This window comes from Dermacentor albipictus, chromosome 6 (assembly GCF_038994185.2).
Source record: "Dermacentor albipictus isolate Rhodes 1998 colony chromosome 6, USDA_Dalb.pri_finalv2, whole genome shotgun sequence".
NCBI classification, from domain to species: Eukaryota; Metazoa; Arthropoda; class Arachnida; order Ixodida; family Ixodidae; genus Dermacentor; species Dermacentor albipictus.
The window spans coordinates 48,492,924-48,508,236 of record NC_091826.1 but is presented as its reverse complement, the minus strand read 5'-3'; the positions used below and the strand labels follow the sequence as shown (position 1 = coordinate 48,508,236).

At 45.0% G+C, this 15,313-nt stretch overlaps 2 protein-coding genes across 4 annotated transcripts in view; both read right to left on the bottom strand.

Annotated features, from left to right (window-relative positions):
* Positions 1-439: 439 nt before the first annotated feature.
* LOC139047021 (uncharacterized) lies at positions 440-2,584 on the bottom strand. Its single transcript, XM_070520957.1, has one exon. It carries the CDS (start codon positions 2,582-2,584, stop codon positions 545-547), a length of 2,040 nt encoding a protein of 679 aa, XP_070377058.1. The 3' UTR covers positions 440-544.
* Positions 2,585-3,702: 1,118 nt separating this feature from the next.
* Positions 3,703-15,313, bottom strand: part of Mat89Ba (nucleolar protein 6 Mat89Ba) — a 53,232-nt gene continuing 41,621 nt past the window's right edge. For all 3 annotated transcript variants that reach the window (XM_070540508.1, XM_070540509.1, XM_070540507.1), the window contains exons 15-22: positions 14,705-14,859; positions 13,486-13,649; positions 11,560-11,712; positions 9,512-9,609; positions 7,949-8,163; positions 5,459-5,638; positions 4,703-4,804; positions 3,703-3,924 (exon numbers count right to left, since the gene is read on the bottom strand). In XM_070540508.1, the coding sequence (XP_070396609.1) occupies positions 3,784-3,924; positions 4,703-4,804; positions 5,459-5,638; positions 7,949-8,163; positions 9,512-9,609; positions 11,560-11,712; positions 13,486-13,649; positions 14,705-14,859 (1,208 nt within the window). In that variant the 3' untranslated portion in view covers positions 3,703-3,783. The remainder of the gene's footprint in view (positions 3,925-4,702; positions 4,805-5,458; positions 5,639-7,948; positions 8,164-9,511; positions 9,610-11,559; positions 11,713-13,485; positions 13,650-14,704; positions 14,860-15,313) is intronic.

The following is a 15,313-nucleotide window of genomic DNA, read 5'->3' as shown; positions in this document are numbered from 1 at the left end:
GGGGACGTGGCTTTGAAAATCAACTTCCTTATTTCTTCATGGATTTTGATGAAAATTGGCACAAATGTGTAGAATGTCTCCCTGATGCTTCCATAAAAGTTTCAGAGTGATACCTTGAGAACATTTTATTAAATTTGATTGAGCAGAATGTTTCAACCTCGAACTTTGTGAAGAGCCTGGGGAACATAAAAAACGTGATAGAAGGCTTGTTAAGTACTGACTGAATAGCTAAATGCACGCTGAAGGTCGTGACATTCTTGCTTTTGTTTTTTTCAACACAAGTTTTTTTGGAGTGTCATTATGTTACCTTCGTATCAAGCACACTTTTGGGGTGAACGAACAGCCACATCATAAATTTATAAAACGTCAAGGCCCAAAAGCAAGAATGTCACGACCTGCACTGTAGCCTAAGGAACAAGACAAAAAAAACAGAGTCAGAATAGGCCAAACGGTAACAAAGAAATCAGCTCCGCAAACTGAGCAGAAAGGCAAAAACACAGTTTTGAGAAAAAGGCCTTCAAAGTTTTGCCTTGCCTCCACTCTCCTAAAATGCACCAGGATTGTAGTCCTTGGTGTCCTTAGCACAGCGGGGCTTCTTGGGCATGTGGCCTTTCATCTGATGTTTTTTAGATGCCTTTTTTTTTCGTAGGGCATCCTTTTCTGCAGCTCTTTGAAGGGAATGCTTTCCTGGCTTCAAGCCAAGTGAGGCACAAAACTGTCTGTATGCACGAAGCGTTCCAGCATTGTACTTGCAGACTGCCTCATTGACAGCTGTCTCCGCTGCGATCAATGAAGCATTTTGCTCTTTTGGTAGAGTTGACCAAATGACAGAGTGGAGACTCTCGGCTGCATTCTGAGTCTTCTTGCCTTGGCAACGGCTGAGCAGCTGAGGATCCGAGAGGCGTTGATACACAGGCAGCAACGCAGCTGAAACATGTGTTGCTAATTTGTACTTGTGTTCTGGCGGAGCTTTACCTTCAGCTTCTGCAGCCTGGTGTCTGCACCAGCTCAGGGGTCCTGGAGGGCAGAGCTCATGATGAGGGTCTTTATCTGTTGAAGTGATATGATAAAAGGTTGCCATTATGGCCCTTTGCATATCATCTACTTCACTATTATTACGTATGGCCATGCCATAATAATCGGTGAGCTTTTTGATTAGGTCTTGGGTCAGGCCACCCTTCCCTCCAATCGGTTTACTTCTTCTGCTTTTTGAGACGAGTGTTCGCAGGGCTGTACCCATCCTCTTTTTAACGTGATTGATACAGTCCTCTTTGTTGAATGTAATGAAGCCATAAGCCTTGTCTTCACAAAGGGCCTGGTAGGTACGGCTATCCCCATCACAAACAACAGATGTGTAGCGGAGGTCATTCCTTTCCAGTGACCTTCTGAACAAGATCAACGCTGCCTCGACCTCCATTCGGCTTGAGTTTGCATCGGTGTTCTTTTGGCACACGTGATTCTCTTTCCATTCACTGTAGCCTTCATCGTTTTCTTTCGGCCCAAGCGTGCATCCATGGCATCTGTTCGAGAGCACAACGCAGTCAAGCACCAGACCAGTGTAAAACTCAATTATTGTGCCCACACCAATATGGGATGCATGACCACGTGTCATCCATGTGCCGTCGTAGACTACCGTCACATTTTTGGTGAATGCCAGGTCCATTTCACTGTAAACTTTCCGCACGGCTGCCACAGCATCAGAAAAGAGACTTGCCGCAGCCATCCCACCAGCAGGCCTGAATTTTGATTTCAGATGTCTTTGGAATGTCTTATGGTGCAAGCCTCTGTGTGAAACGTTCATTACTGACCAAAAGTCAGTCAGTGCAGTTGCCCCTCTGCCAGTGGTTTTAATTGCTTGCATTGCACGCATATTCACGTCAAAAGCCTTACCACCCTCTACTCGCGGCGATGACCATTCACTTGCAACAATGCCGCAGGCATTGCAGGTCAGTAGCATTCGTGCAGCCAATCCATGCCTTGTTCCCAAATGAACAGTCAGTCCTGGCTGAGAGCATTCTTGGCACAAGGCATTCTTGTACAAAGCATTCAATGCTGTGACCTGCACAACCAAAAACTCATCCGCCAGCTCCACATCAGCACAACTTCCTCCCTCACCGGTGAGCTTCATTTTTCTTTCGGTCGCCAAAACAGAACTGAGTGATGCTTGCACTGTCTCGGCTCGCCCACGAGAAGTTTCTATCGATATGTAGTGCGGTTCCAAGTGAGCCTGAATTGTACTGCCGAATCTCGACTGCGTTTCATCCACGCGTGAGGTGCTTGGTCGCGGGTCCGAGTCGTCAGCGCGTGAAGTGCTTGGTCGCGGGTCCGAGTCGTCGGCGCCCGAGATGCGTCGTCGCGGGTCCGAGATGTCGGTGCGCGAGGTGCTTGGTTGCGGGTCCGAGGCATCCGTACATTGAGGGAACTGCTGCTGTGTGTCCACGATGTCCGCGCCGCACTGAACATCAGCAGAATCAGCACTGGAAGCTGTTGATGACGCTTTACTTTTGGGCATCGGAGACTTGCGCTTACGGCTGCCAAATTGATGCGAAGTTTTGTATTTCTTCTTATGCCGTCGCCGATCCATGATCACAGCCGAGATCCAACGCGAAACTACGCCGCGGAGCTTCTGAGCCGCTACCGAAACTATGGGGAGGCTCGTGATACGGGCGATGGAGAACGTAGCTGCGGGAAGAGCAGACGACGCGCGGCACTTCGCCCGCCGTTGCTAGGGGCAACCGCTCCGGAGACCAACGGGGCCGCGCGCCGCTGTCACGTGGCGCGCGCCGCCAATCAGGAACCTCCACGAGACCTCGAAACTTTTGCTTTTTCTGTATTTGTTTTCGCTCGGAGGAGGCCGGGAAGGCGGCAGATTTGAAGCTGAAGAAATGCTCTTTCTGTTGCGACCAAGATGGCGGCGCTCGGTTGCGCCGTTGCGGAGATATCGTGGCTTGAAAAACACAGTCTTTTTGCGATTTCCGCAAAACTTCTCGTCGCCGTGGCTGATACAACAATTTTTTAAAGCACTTCTAAGCGGTTTTCAGGGAAGATATTTTGGAATCAGGTAGAGAAAGGGTTATAAAAACTGAAAATGTGATTTTCGAAAAATCGGTTTTTCGGTCATTTCTCGCGATGCGAAAGCCGCGTCCCCCCTTAACTGCCATGTCCTCCACCAGATGGCAAGAAGTGCCCAAGTTTGGCAGTGGCACAATCTTGACAGACCTGATGTGTTGAAGCTTGTCGCGGCAGGCTCGGCAGAACATCAATCAGCATTTGGAGGCCCTGGAGCAGAACAGAACTGGCCAACACAGATGTCTGGCTGCCAACACTTCTGAAGAATACAACAAACATCTCCTACTTTGCAGGGCGGCCAAGGATACCTGATGGGGGGTCAACGTAATTGCACATGATATAAGATGTGAAAAAGACACTTAATTAGACATATAATCAACATTTCATCATCAAATCATTTGAACCACCACGCATGTCGACCTTGTCTGCCTTTGCATTGACACTTTGTTGACCCGTTTTTTTCTTTGTCAAATGGTGAAGGTGAACCCCTGCGATTAAAATAACCCCAGATGGTCAAAATAATTTCGAGCCCCCCACCATGGCATTCCTCATAGCACGTCGTGCTCTTGGATGCTTAATGCCATAATTTGATTTGATTGTGCTTCTGCTATGATGGAAGCAGCAACACGAAGCCTTGTTGCACAGAATTGGTTTATTTACACAGTGCCGTGTTTGATAATTAAAAATACAAATAAGTCCTATGCACAGTGCCGCCTAGATGGTCCACTTTGTGGACCTTGTCTCGACAGACTCGACCAGGCCCTTTCCCAGGATGCTGAAGTCCTCCAAGATGGCCTCCACGTTGGGTACCATCATGTTGTTACCCTTCAGCATGTAACCTCCGATATGGGACACCTGCATTCACCAAAATGTTTCATTGGTAAGCATCTTCTACAGAAGACTCAGGGAACAGGATAAGAATCACCGACAAACTATTTCTTGTTCTGCATATTTTACTCATTTTACTCATGTACCGTTATGGATGGGCATTACATAAGGGGAAAGGAACAGGAATTAACTTTTTGCGGTCATTCTGGTCAGACGCCTCATGCATTTTGGACAACAAGCAGGAAGAGCTCTCGTGAGAAGAAATGCGTAGCAAGTGAATTATTTCGGAACGTTTTCTTTGTTCCTCGGGCTCTTGTACAGTTTACCGCCAGCGTCGCATAGTGGGCGACCAAAACAGGAAATGTTTTCTCTAGGGTTCAAAGCTTTCTTCAGTGCTTTCAAAGAAGTTTGCTGGCTGCCTGAAGGCAGAACCTATTCCTTCTCGGACATTATATATCAGATTCAATAAGCTTGCGTGCTCTCTTCGTAAAATGCAAGCGGCCAGAGCGCCACCGTCCTTGGTGCTCTGCAGCACGAAAAAGCACGTACGAATTCCTTCAAGTGTGCCACTAAAATGCACCGTCATTGTATGCACATGCCGTGAAGCACAATTGTCAATAATTGAAGAAATTTCCAAAAGATGCCGTGACAAACAGGAAAATCTAGCACGGGCATGTGTCAGGCGCTTCCCGACATCTGACCGGAACCAATATTTTTGCTTCCCAGGAGGCCACCAACATGTGACTGCAAAGGGTTATTATTACTTATTAATCCTTCAGTGACTGTGGCCATAAGAGCAGCTTACCTTCAGTGGCTGTGGTACAAAGGCATTTGGCTTCCATAGGACGGCCACTAGGTTGCCCCCGTAACGGTCGTAGAAAAAGAGGGCCAGTTGTCCGTATGCATCCTGGAATAAATGCAGCGATTGCTCTTATTTCTGTGACACTCGATCACACGCACTTCAAAAGGCAAACATCTGGGCTCATGGCTTTTACCACAATGCACATGGCTCGGTAATATGAAGCAGCCTGTTGGCCACTGAGGCTAGCGATGCAGAATCCATTGCAACAATCCACACACTAAAGACTCCACTCCACTTTTGCACTTCAGTTAAATGAACCTTTTACCAAATCAAAAGTGCCGCTGCCAAAGTGACATCTAATTCTCTACATGCAAGAATTCTTCAGGACACGCTTCTCACAGCGCACAGATGTGTTGGTGCCAGCAATGAAGAGAGAACAGTTATTGGAACTGTGAGCCGATTAATATTATCCGAGTACAACTGACTACAAAAATTTGCCAGACACGAAATTTGTAAAAAGAATCTAAAGTCCTGCAGAGCCTGGACACATAGCCATGAATCCAAAGTTTTCATCTACAGAAGTTTTTACGAAATGCACAGTAAGTTATTAAATTAGGAGCGTTCGGACTTAGCAGAGCAGAAATTTGCATTTGTCTCTTGAGCGCCGCTGCGACCTGTAAACTTTTCGGGTCTGTTGTATGTGGCTCACAACACGCACTGCGAGTTGCACTGGCAGTAGAACAGTGCTAGCACATATACCTCGAGAGCCCGTACGTAGCGTGACACAACATCAAAAGCGACGACTGGCAGGACATCGCCCTTGAATGGCCTCAGGGCAGACTTGAAGGTGCAGTCAACAGCCAGGTGAGAGGTGGGAACTCGCTTCTCGTCCAGGTGGATGATCACGTCGTACGGATCGAGAGGCGGCCGGAAGATTTGCTGCGCAAGGTATTAGAATGATTTAAAAGCATGCTCTATCTCAACGCAGAAATGTAGCTCTGTTTGGGAGCCACTGAAATGATTAGGACAAAACCTGTAGCGTTTTAAAAGGTTAGAGCGTATCCCTTTAACGAAAGAAGTCAGAGCTACAGGCAAAGGCAGGTTTCAAACTCTGCAGTTGCTTTGAAAGCTACTAAGATCAACGTATGCAAGCGTCAGATGGACGTGTGCTAGAAGACCTCTCTCAAAATAAAATCTTGACCATGCCGATAGTAAGAGTAGACCACAGATTGGGCCTGTGCACTAGTCAATAGAGTATTATTTTAGCCACAGCGCTACCATTCTGCTGCAGCCACTACAAACGCCATGTGTCATCGACTGCATGTCGTTTACCACACATTCACTATTGCAGGGAAGTGCGGCGAAATGCGACTCTGCTTGAAAACTAAAGGTCATGAGTTTGATTCCCTACCTTAGCATTCATATTCCTGTGAAGTCAAAAGTAAGGGGTTTGCAAATATAAAATTTTCCATTTCGAAGCAAATTCAAATAATGAAAACCAAGTGCCAATCGAATAGAATATTTTTGGAACATTTTTCTAATACAAATACTATCAGTTTTGCAAAAATTCTTTTTTTTTCACCAACTAGAGAAACAACAAAAAAAAAAAGTTGACATGACAAGTAATGTACAGGAAAACTATGCTTTATGGTCAACAAAATTCTCTAGTAGAACAGCTTTGCTTGACAGTATCATAACTGCAAGACACATTTGCGCAGCACCCCGCCTGCGTGTCAATTCCTTCAGACCCCGAAAAGAGCTGCTCACTGAACACGCACTACTATCTGGCTCAGTGGGTACTTCCTTGCAAGACAAGCCAACAGTGGTTACCATGCTTATACCATCACTTACAATGGATCTTCTTTTTGGTCCATAACTTCATCATGCACGTCTTTCAGCCTGTGCTTGTAGCAGTGAAAATTGCTGCCGCAAGCGAGAAGTGCTGCTGGTTGATGAGTTTATAAGTCTTGCCATAGTGCTGACGTGGAAGGAGCCCCTTCAGAAGCTTTCGTTGTTGAGGACAGATCTGGGTTTCATGGTGCTGAAATTTTCCATACTTCTTCTAAAGCCAGGTTTTATATTCTAGTTTGCCACTGAAGCATCCTAGTGGTACTCAACTACTTTTCAACGAGATCTAAAAACACTGCCAAGCGTGCTACTTGTTCAGATTTTTAGTTTAGAAACAATATTTTTAGGCACTTAGACAGATCAGTAGCAGACACAGAGGTGTCCACCTGGTGGCTGGAGTTTTTCAGATGCATGGAGAGGCAGCACAGTGTCGATACTTGAGCTGATCGTGTTGGGTAGCCATAAGCACCAGAAGGGGCCCCCGTGACAGTGCCCCCTTTTTGCTTTTATAATGCTAGACTGCATGGCAAGTATGCTTCACCGCAGTACAGTCTGTATGCTTTGCCATATAACATGATTGTACTGCGGCAAAGCTGACTTAGAAAACCTGACAAAAGCTGAAATTTGGGGGAGTTCGAATACTTCGAATAGTAAATGTGTCTTTCAAATCGAATACCAACCAATTTGAATCAAATAATCAAATATTTGAAGTTTCGAGTATTCACACACCGCTATTCAAAAGGCAAATACAGCTATCTTTGAGTACTCATAAGCCCGTATGGGCAGTGTGAGTTATCAAATGCAGGTGGGTGATATTCTAGGTGAAATTACAAGGGAGCGAAGTACAGTAGGTTGAATAGTCTGCAGAAGAGATGATCAGTGGTCTATTCATGTAGCGGAGCAGATGCCGAGGGAAGAGCAATGCAACAGAGGGCAGTAGGGCGACTATATGGAGCGTTCAGATAAGGAAATCTACAGGTGCAGTGAGGACTCGGCTTATAGTTGGATGTTTGACAGAAGCCCCTATCCAGCTGTGGCCTTAAAAATAGGCTGAGGAGGATGGAGTTAATCAAACCCAGTAGGTAAAAAATCATCCTGCATTGCGGCGCTACGGTGTTGCCTATAGCAAAGGTGACCACACTGGGGACATAAAATCGATCGGCCAGTGATAATCAACTGCGAGGAGGGTATGGCGGTGCAAGCAGACGTCCGAGCAGTTGGGGCGAACATCGAGAGATGGCACAAGTGTTGTGCAAGGGACTGCAGTTGCTGAACGGAGCATGACATGGCAGCACGATGTGTGGCGATGGGTCGCACAGTGCTTCGAGCTCACTAATAAAAGAGTGGCAATCAAAGTGTAGGTTCGTCGTTGACCCTGAAACAACGATCACCTATTCTCACCTTGACATCGGCTTCGATGGGACACAGGACTTGCCCTTCCAGCACACGAAGCGACTCCCTCGCCAGGGCCGTCAAGCGCCGCATTATTTGTCCTGTGGGGGAGTGCCGCGTCCATAGCGATGGATGCCGCCCATCCAGAGGAGTCGCAATGAACATTGGGGGCAACGTTGACCTCTGGTTGACAAAGGTAGAGTGCAACTCCGCCACCTGGTCCTCTGCGTCACCACAGCAAATATGCGCATAGTGTAACGCCTTGCGAGTCAACATCCCCAGCACAAGCTCCTCATCATGAGGAGCTAAGCCAGAATTTTTTATTGGTTGCCAGCATTACAAAGCCACAGGAGCTATTGTTGAAAAGGACAGATTGCCTGAGCACTTGCAAAGCGCACTTTCTACAAGCCTGCCCCAGTATTTTGTTTCTTAAACGGAAGCATTGAACGATGGGGGCTTAGCGCAGATTAATGATTCAAATAGCTAGTGCAATGTGCCAAGATCACTAAGAAGAATTAAAAACTTATTGAACATGCACTGTACTTAAAACTAAACATTTTACTTAAGAAAGCAGTTTATATAGATTCTTTTAAAAAATCAGAAAATTTGCATAGACTACTTAAAAAGAATGCTTCACACTTCAGCAATTCCATGGCTCTGAATGTATTTATCAAGACAGTGGCCAGAAGAAGTGCAAAGCTTCTGATAGTTATACAGCTGCCAAGACCTGTTTATAGGAATGGTGGCCTTCACATGAAGGTACTTAATGGAAGTGCATTCCCTTTTCCTTTACTGCCTTTCAGCTGTTGATTCTTTTGCTCTTAGCATTTGCAAATGGTACTGCATTAATACTCTAGACAGTTGCTACCAAGTCTAGGTTATGTGACCATAAGAACTCATGCAAACAAGAGGTAACATGGCCAGCACAAGAAGGTCAACCAGTGGAGCAGCAAATAAATAGCATGGCGGCCTTTAATATTGGCAGTCCCTTTCATTGTCCTTTACAGTCTCCCAATTATTCGACAATATAAAAATAAAGAAGAAAGCGATTTGTTCAGGAAATTATAATGAAATTTTACATACATATGCAAAGAGATGTGTAGACTGCACGTATCTGGGTCTTATTATAATTTTGGCTATGCACATTATAGGAAACCTCTTGACAATGCTCTCAAATGGCAGTAGAAATTAAACATTTTTTAGCTTCACTGGAATGTGTGCACTATGCAAAACAATGTGGGCTATATTATAACACTCTCTTAGATACAATACAAAGTTCCAAACATGCACAACAGGCGATAGTTTGTCTGCTTTCAGGTGCACAGACAAATACCTAAATAAGATTTTGATAACCTAATGACCTACCCAAAAAGGGGAGATTGCATTCTATAAAATGCATAAATTTCATCCAGCTAGCTTTCTATTCTTAATGAACATAGATCTCCAAGGTGTATCTCCATTTGAAATTTTCGATCCCAAATTCACGTCTTGACTTCAGTGCAAAGTTGGCTTTGTTTTACCATAGCTTTGCATGTTCTAGTGGAACAAACAATGCAGCAGTTTATCGCTTACTCGTGAACTTGTCGGCCAGGTTGAGGATGAGCGGCTGCCTCACCCAGTCATGGTTTGCGAGGAGAGCGAGAAAACGCTGAAAGCCCAGTCTTGCCGAGCTGCACGAGATCAAAGGCAGACACATTCAGACGGTCTGCTCTCATTCACCAACAAAAACACAAAAGCTTTACAAGGAACATCTACAGGAAGGGTCTCAAATTAGTGTAGTCGGTGATGACGCAAGTAGCCAAAGAGACAATTCCTTATGTCTCTCAATAACACAGACGCAGGCTTTGCGGCATCTGAGCTTTAAACAAAATGTGTCACAGTCGGGCATTAAACAGCCAAGAAAAGTAGGCATTACATCGTGGCATGGATGCTGAAAAAGAAAACTCGCTGCACAAACCACATGCTTGAAGTGCACACAGATGTCGGCAGTGGGTCGCACTTCTGGAAAGCGACGGGGTCCTCACTGTTGTAGCATGCATGCCAAAGCGTACTAGCAGAAGGCAATTGCAACTGGTTGACGTGGCAATGGCGAAATACAAACACAAGTACGCACTACTACCTGGAAAATGAGCGACACAAATTGGCTAGCCCACATAAAACAAAACCAGGAACATGTACGTACATGCTGGCACGTTGGGAGCAAGCCGTGTGACCGGGTTAGTTGGAAAACCATTAACAAAAAGACGTAGCAGCTTTTGTGTTCATTTCTTTTGTTTGTCCTTTGTCCACTGGTGCGCTGCTTTTTTTTTACAATGTTACGGGAGGATGAAGGAATGATGATGGTGGTGGATGCATGCCAGTTGCCTCCGAGGCACATTTGTCGCTGCACTATAGATCGGTCACTGACTGTCATGAGCCAATAGGCAAAACATGGCAGCAGGTGATATTTTACCCCATATTTTCTCCAAGGCACAGTTTGAAATGGGAGCGGCTCCCTACCGTCAAATGTCAGCAATCTCCTGATACTCAAGTTTGATGGAAAACTGTCAACATAGTGAAGCAAAAGAAAGATGCTGGCCAAAATTTTTAATAACTACGATGTATAGGTGGATCACATGTTTTCGAGAAAGAATCGCGGCCAGATAGTGCATGTAAAGGACCCCACCAAGCTTCATCCAGGTGCGACATATAAAATATCCCTAGCAAGGATTCCCTAGCCTATCGGTGCAATATCCATAGGGATATTGCTAGGGATGGGATAGGGCTAGGGATAGCAATATCCCTAGCCTACATCGGTGAATTTGGAAACTTCAATGAACAAACGAAATGGCACCAGTTGACATGGCAGAGGCAAACTTGTCATCCAATGCACTGGCCCAAGCATCACGAAAAGACTGGCAATATCAGTGACTGGGACGCAGCTGCTATCGTCGCCAGAGAAAAATCCCTATCTACGCACTTACTGCTAGAGTCATTCCACATCCAGTCAACACCACAAGTGATTAACAGGACATGAGGCAATTTACCAAACACCTACCCCATGCTCACTGCGTCATCGTTCCGGTACATACATACAGTCATACTTCAATATACGAACACGGATAACTAAGCAAATATAAAATTTTTTTACCAATATCAGTGTGGTAAATATATGATTAACGAATATCAGATATAACGAAGGCTTTTTCGTGTCAGATTCCACTTCGTTAAAAACGAGGTTCAACTGTATAAGCAAGAACTGTGCATCTTCATTGTTATTGTGAACAAGAGGCCTGTAGGGATCTCGAAAATTGTTTTTTTTTATGCAAATAGATTTCTCTGGCTTTTTAACAGTTATTGTGGTTGGTCGGTGGTCGACGGCAGGTCGATGGTCGTACTCCGCAAAGAAAATGTTCAGTCTCTCTCTATTGTTCTCCAACTGCCATGCGCTCATTTGTTTGTTTGTTTGGGCTATTCACTTACACTGACAACAATCGCCAATGATTTCTTCTTTCTTAATTATTTGTTTCTTATTTTGGCAAGTGTTCTTATTCCGGCAAGTGATGCTCAATGGCCTTAAAAGCTTGTTACTCATTGCATTTGTTAAATACCAGAAACACGATCTAGGAGCCACGACTCACTTGGGTACCACGTAGGGTGCAGGGGAGACGTAGGCAGCAGCGGCGAGCAGTTCGACACATTCGTCGGACACGTGGTTGCTGAGCAGGTGCGAAGCCACCCAGCGTTTGGCCAGTCGGCACGCAGCACTGAACGTGCTGTGCTGTTGCTGGAGCCTGCAAAAAACAATAAATTGGAACTTTCACTTGAATTGTTTACCTGAAAAAACTAAACAGAACCTTTCCATTTTTGCCCACACAATTCTGCAAGTTTTTGCTAAAAATATCCCTTAGAAAAAAAGAAAAAGTGGTGTGGCAGTAAACTACACGAATTACACAAATCTACACATCATAAAAAAAAAACAATGCGAAGATACTTTTACACTGACAATTGACAGAAGCAGCACAACTTGTGAGCCAAAATGCGTTGTTCAAAACGAAAGCTGTCATGTTTGGCGCTGTTATTCCTCTTATACCTTCTTTCATAACAGACAAGTCTGCGCGACCGTGATTAAACAGCACAAAATAAAAAACAGAACACTGACATAGCCATCTCTGGTTGCCTCTCAATTAACTTGAAGAGTTAAAACTTGCAACCATGCATTGCCGACTTACAAGCAAGCCGTGCAGAACATGCCATTGTGTAGACATCTGCCTCTCACTGGCTTTTCAACCGTTATTCTCCAGCTTCTCTTGGATGTTTTGATGACCAACCAGTTGTGACCATCAGGAAATGTACCGTGGCAGTGGCATGAAAACTGCACGACACCAATGTGCACTGATGGCATGATACGTCTCGATTCAGAAAAGGCCATGTCTACAATGAGCGTCTCCATATTCCGGCATCCCGCCTTAGTGTACCAACAACTGGTTCAGCAGTTTTGCAACTACAGTCACGCTACTTGAGCATTTGAGTGCAGGATTTCATTACTCTTTTCTGACAAAGTTTCTCGCATGACTTTGATGACTCGCCCGTAAGAATGCACTTTCAATGTGCATTCACACTGGTAGTCGCAGAGGTCGCGCGATCAAGTTGGCCGCAAAGCAACAGTCACAAATGGTTGCTCCAGTTGAAAAGTGACCATGTAAAGCGACTCGCTTGCTGCTAAAATTTTCAGCTCTGCAACTGGAGCGACAAAGATGCTGAACCAATCAGTGGCGCAGGAGCAGTACATCAAGATACTCTTATGGTTATTTCATGCGGTGATGGCGATGTGAGCACATGTGCATGGCATCAATCATAAGACATTTCAGCATAATAACGGGCAGGTCAAACTCTCCAGCGTGAACATCAACCTCCGTGAGTCGCTCCTTGGTTGCCAGTTGCAGTCGGTTGTGCAACCTCTGTCAAACATTGATGTGAATGCACCCTAAAGTGACACTGAAGAGCTGCGTTAGTAAGCTATACTTCTGCAATAAAGAGAGAGCTACTCTTACTGCGAAAGAAAGCTTGGTAAGCAAGATGCACAAACGAAATACAGTTGGTCAACCACTTTGAAGTTCCTACACCAGCTTTCCATGATGCCGTAAATTTTGACAGTGTCTAATGACGTCTAGTGAATTTTATCAGTAAAGGAAGTCTACGCTGCATTTTATTGTAGCCGATAAGTCAACCCAGTGAGTTTCCTTAACTTCTTCAGAACATAACAGCCCAAACAGTGAAAAAGTACAATAAAATCTGTGCTGTCTTACCAGTGTACCAGCACTGAGGTTTTGGCACAAAATTCAAATAAGGGAAGCTCAGCCATGCTTTTGCGCAATAGTAATCAACTTCTTTGAAGTATTCTTACGACACAAAATTTTGAAAACAGCAGTTTTGGAAGGTTACACAACCAGTCTAAACTAATTTATGGGCACCCCATAGCGTCCTTTAAAGGAGCCTCGGGCCCCTATTTTTTTAACTGATTTACTAACTAAAACATCGCTGAGCACAATGTGCCGCCGACTCACCCGTGCAATGTACTGGTGAGGCCAGGCAAAATCTCGGTCTCAAACTCAATCTTGGTGCTGAGCTCGGTGTCCCTGACCTTGATGGCGCCATTTGGCGCGACAGTCTGCCGCGCTAGACCAATCTCCTTGTGGGCGGCGATGCGCACTCGAAACATGAAGCCCCCCTGAAACACGAGAAACAGCAGAGGCGGCCATCTGAATTTGCAGCAGTGAAGCATTATGCAGCTACAATGATCAGTGCCCGAAGAGCAAAACTGTCTAATCAAATAAAATATGATAAAATCAAATTACTGCCATACGGTGTTTGTTTTTATTCTTAACTTTTTCAGTTTGTAAACTGAACTAATGTCATCTTGCACAATTATGAGTCGAATAACAGAGCTAGTTAATTCATATTTTATACATTTAGACAATTCGTACAACTCTATGGTATAGCCTTTTCATTCAAGCACATGTCACCACTCTAGCACTGTCACCATTTCAGTGTATTTCAGTGCACATAAACATGTCCGATTTCCATCTCATCGCCGAAGTTCGAGTCCTCGTGTTTCTCTTCTACTTGTTTTGGGAGCAGCACTGCTGGATGCGCAATCATGGCACAATGCTAAATGCAGCTCTTACGCCCCTCCAGGACACCCGTTAATCACAGTTCGTCGTGATGCAAGTCCTAGTTTTCCAGCGCTGCATGCCCTATTCGCTAACTACTAATAACAAAATGGCGATCTGTAAAGAGGAAGAGAATGGGACACCATGGTGAGTAGAGGGGACCTTCAACATCATGCAAGGCTGGGGAGACGGTGGGATTCCTTAGGAGAAAACGGAACTAAATGGTGGAGAATCTGGCCTTAAAACATTCCTGGCAGATCAGCATGTGATGCCATGAAGCTACACTTCAAGGTGAAATTCACGTCTCACGCTGCCATTAAGCCATACTTCAAGGCAAAACTTGCATATAACTCGCGCCCCAACTTTACTGTTACATTTCTTGCATTTTTGTTGGGAGTTATACGTGCAAAAATATGATTCGTTTTTTTTTTTTTAAGACGTGCCATCCCCCTAAAAGAAGAAGATGCATGCACACATGCAAGATAGATGACAAGTACTGTTTGGAGACAAGAAAAGCCACGACAAGGGTGCAAATGTTTCTTGGAATGTAAGCACCAGTTGCCCATGATGGTCACAGCAGTTTCTCATGCACAATTTTGGACAGCCCACGTGCCTTGAAGACGTCGACGTACTCCGGGTGCGCAGCCGTGATCAAGTGCTCGTTGTCGCGCAGGAGTCTAGCTAGGGTCAGGTGGAACGCAGCCTTCACCCGGCGAAGGGCTTCCAGGTCGTCAGGCCACTTGCCAGTGGCTTCCATGTGAACCACGACTGCAGAGATTGCGGGAAAAGTTGGCAGCTTACTTTAAAGTCCATTAAACCTGTTAACACTGGTAAAGCGGTCTTTTAAAATTCTAAGTTTCTCTGGTGGGAAAAGGTTGATTATACGGTCATACCCACATATATTGAACTATGAAAAAAGAAAGAAAGAAAAAAAGAAGTGGGAATTCGATACACTTGGACCTCGTTATAAGAAAGCAAAATATAACAAAATAATGGATCTGACGAAAAAAAAAAAATCAATTTCCCTTGAAATCCCCATAGAGATGACTGCGTTTAAAACCTCTTTCTAATGAAGTAATACTGTTCTGCCAATGGATATAAGGAGCTTTCTTCTCTGAAACCAAAACTACTGACCTCTGCGCACCAAGCATATTGCTTTCCGTGGGGTTCTACACTTGTTCAGTGTGTCAGTTCATGATTCCCACATCAAATAACGCTGATA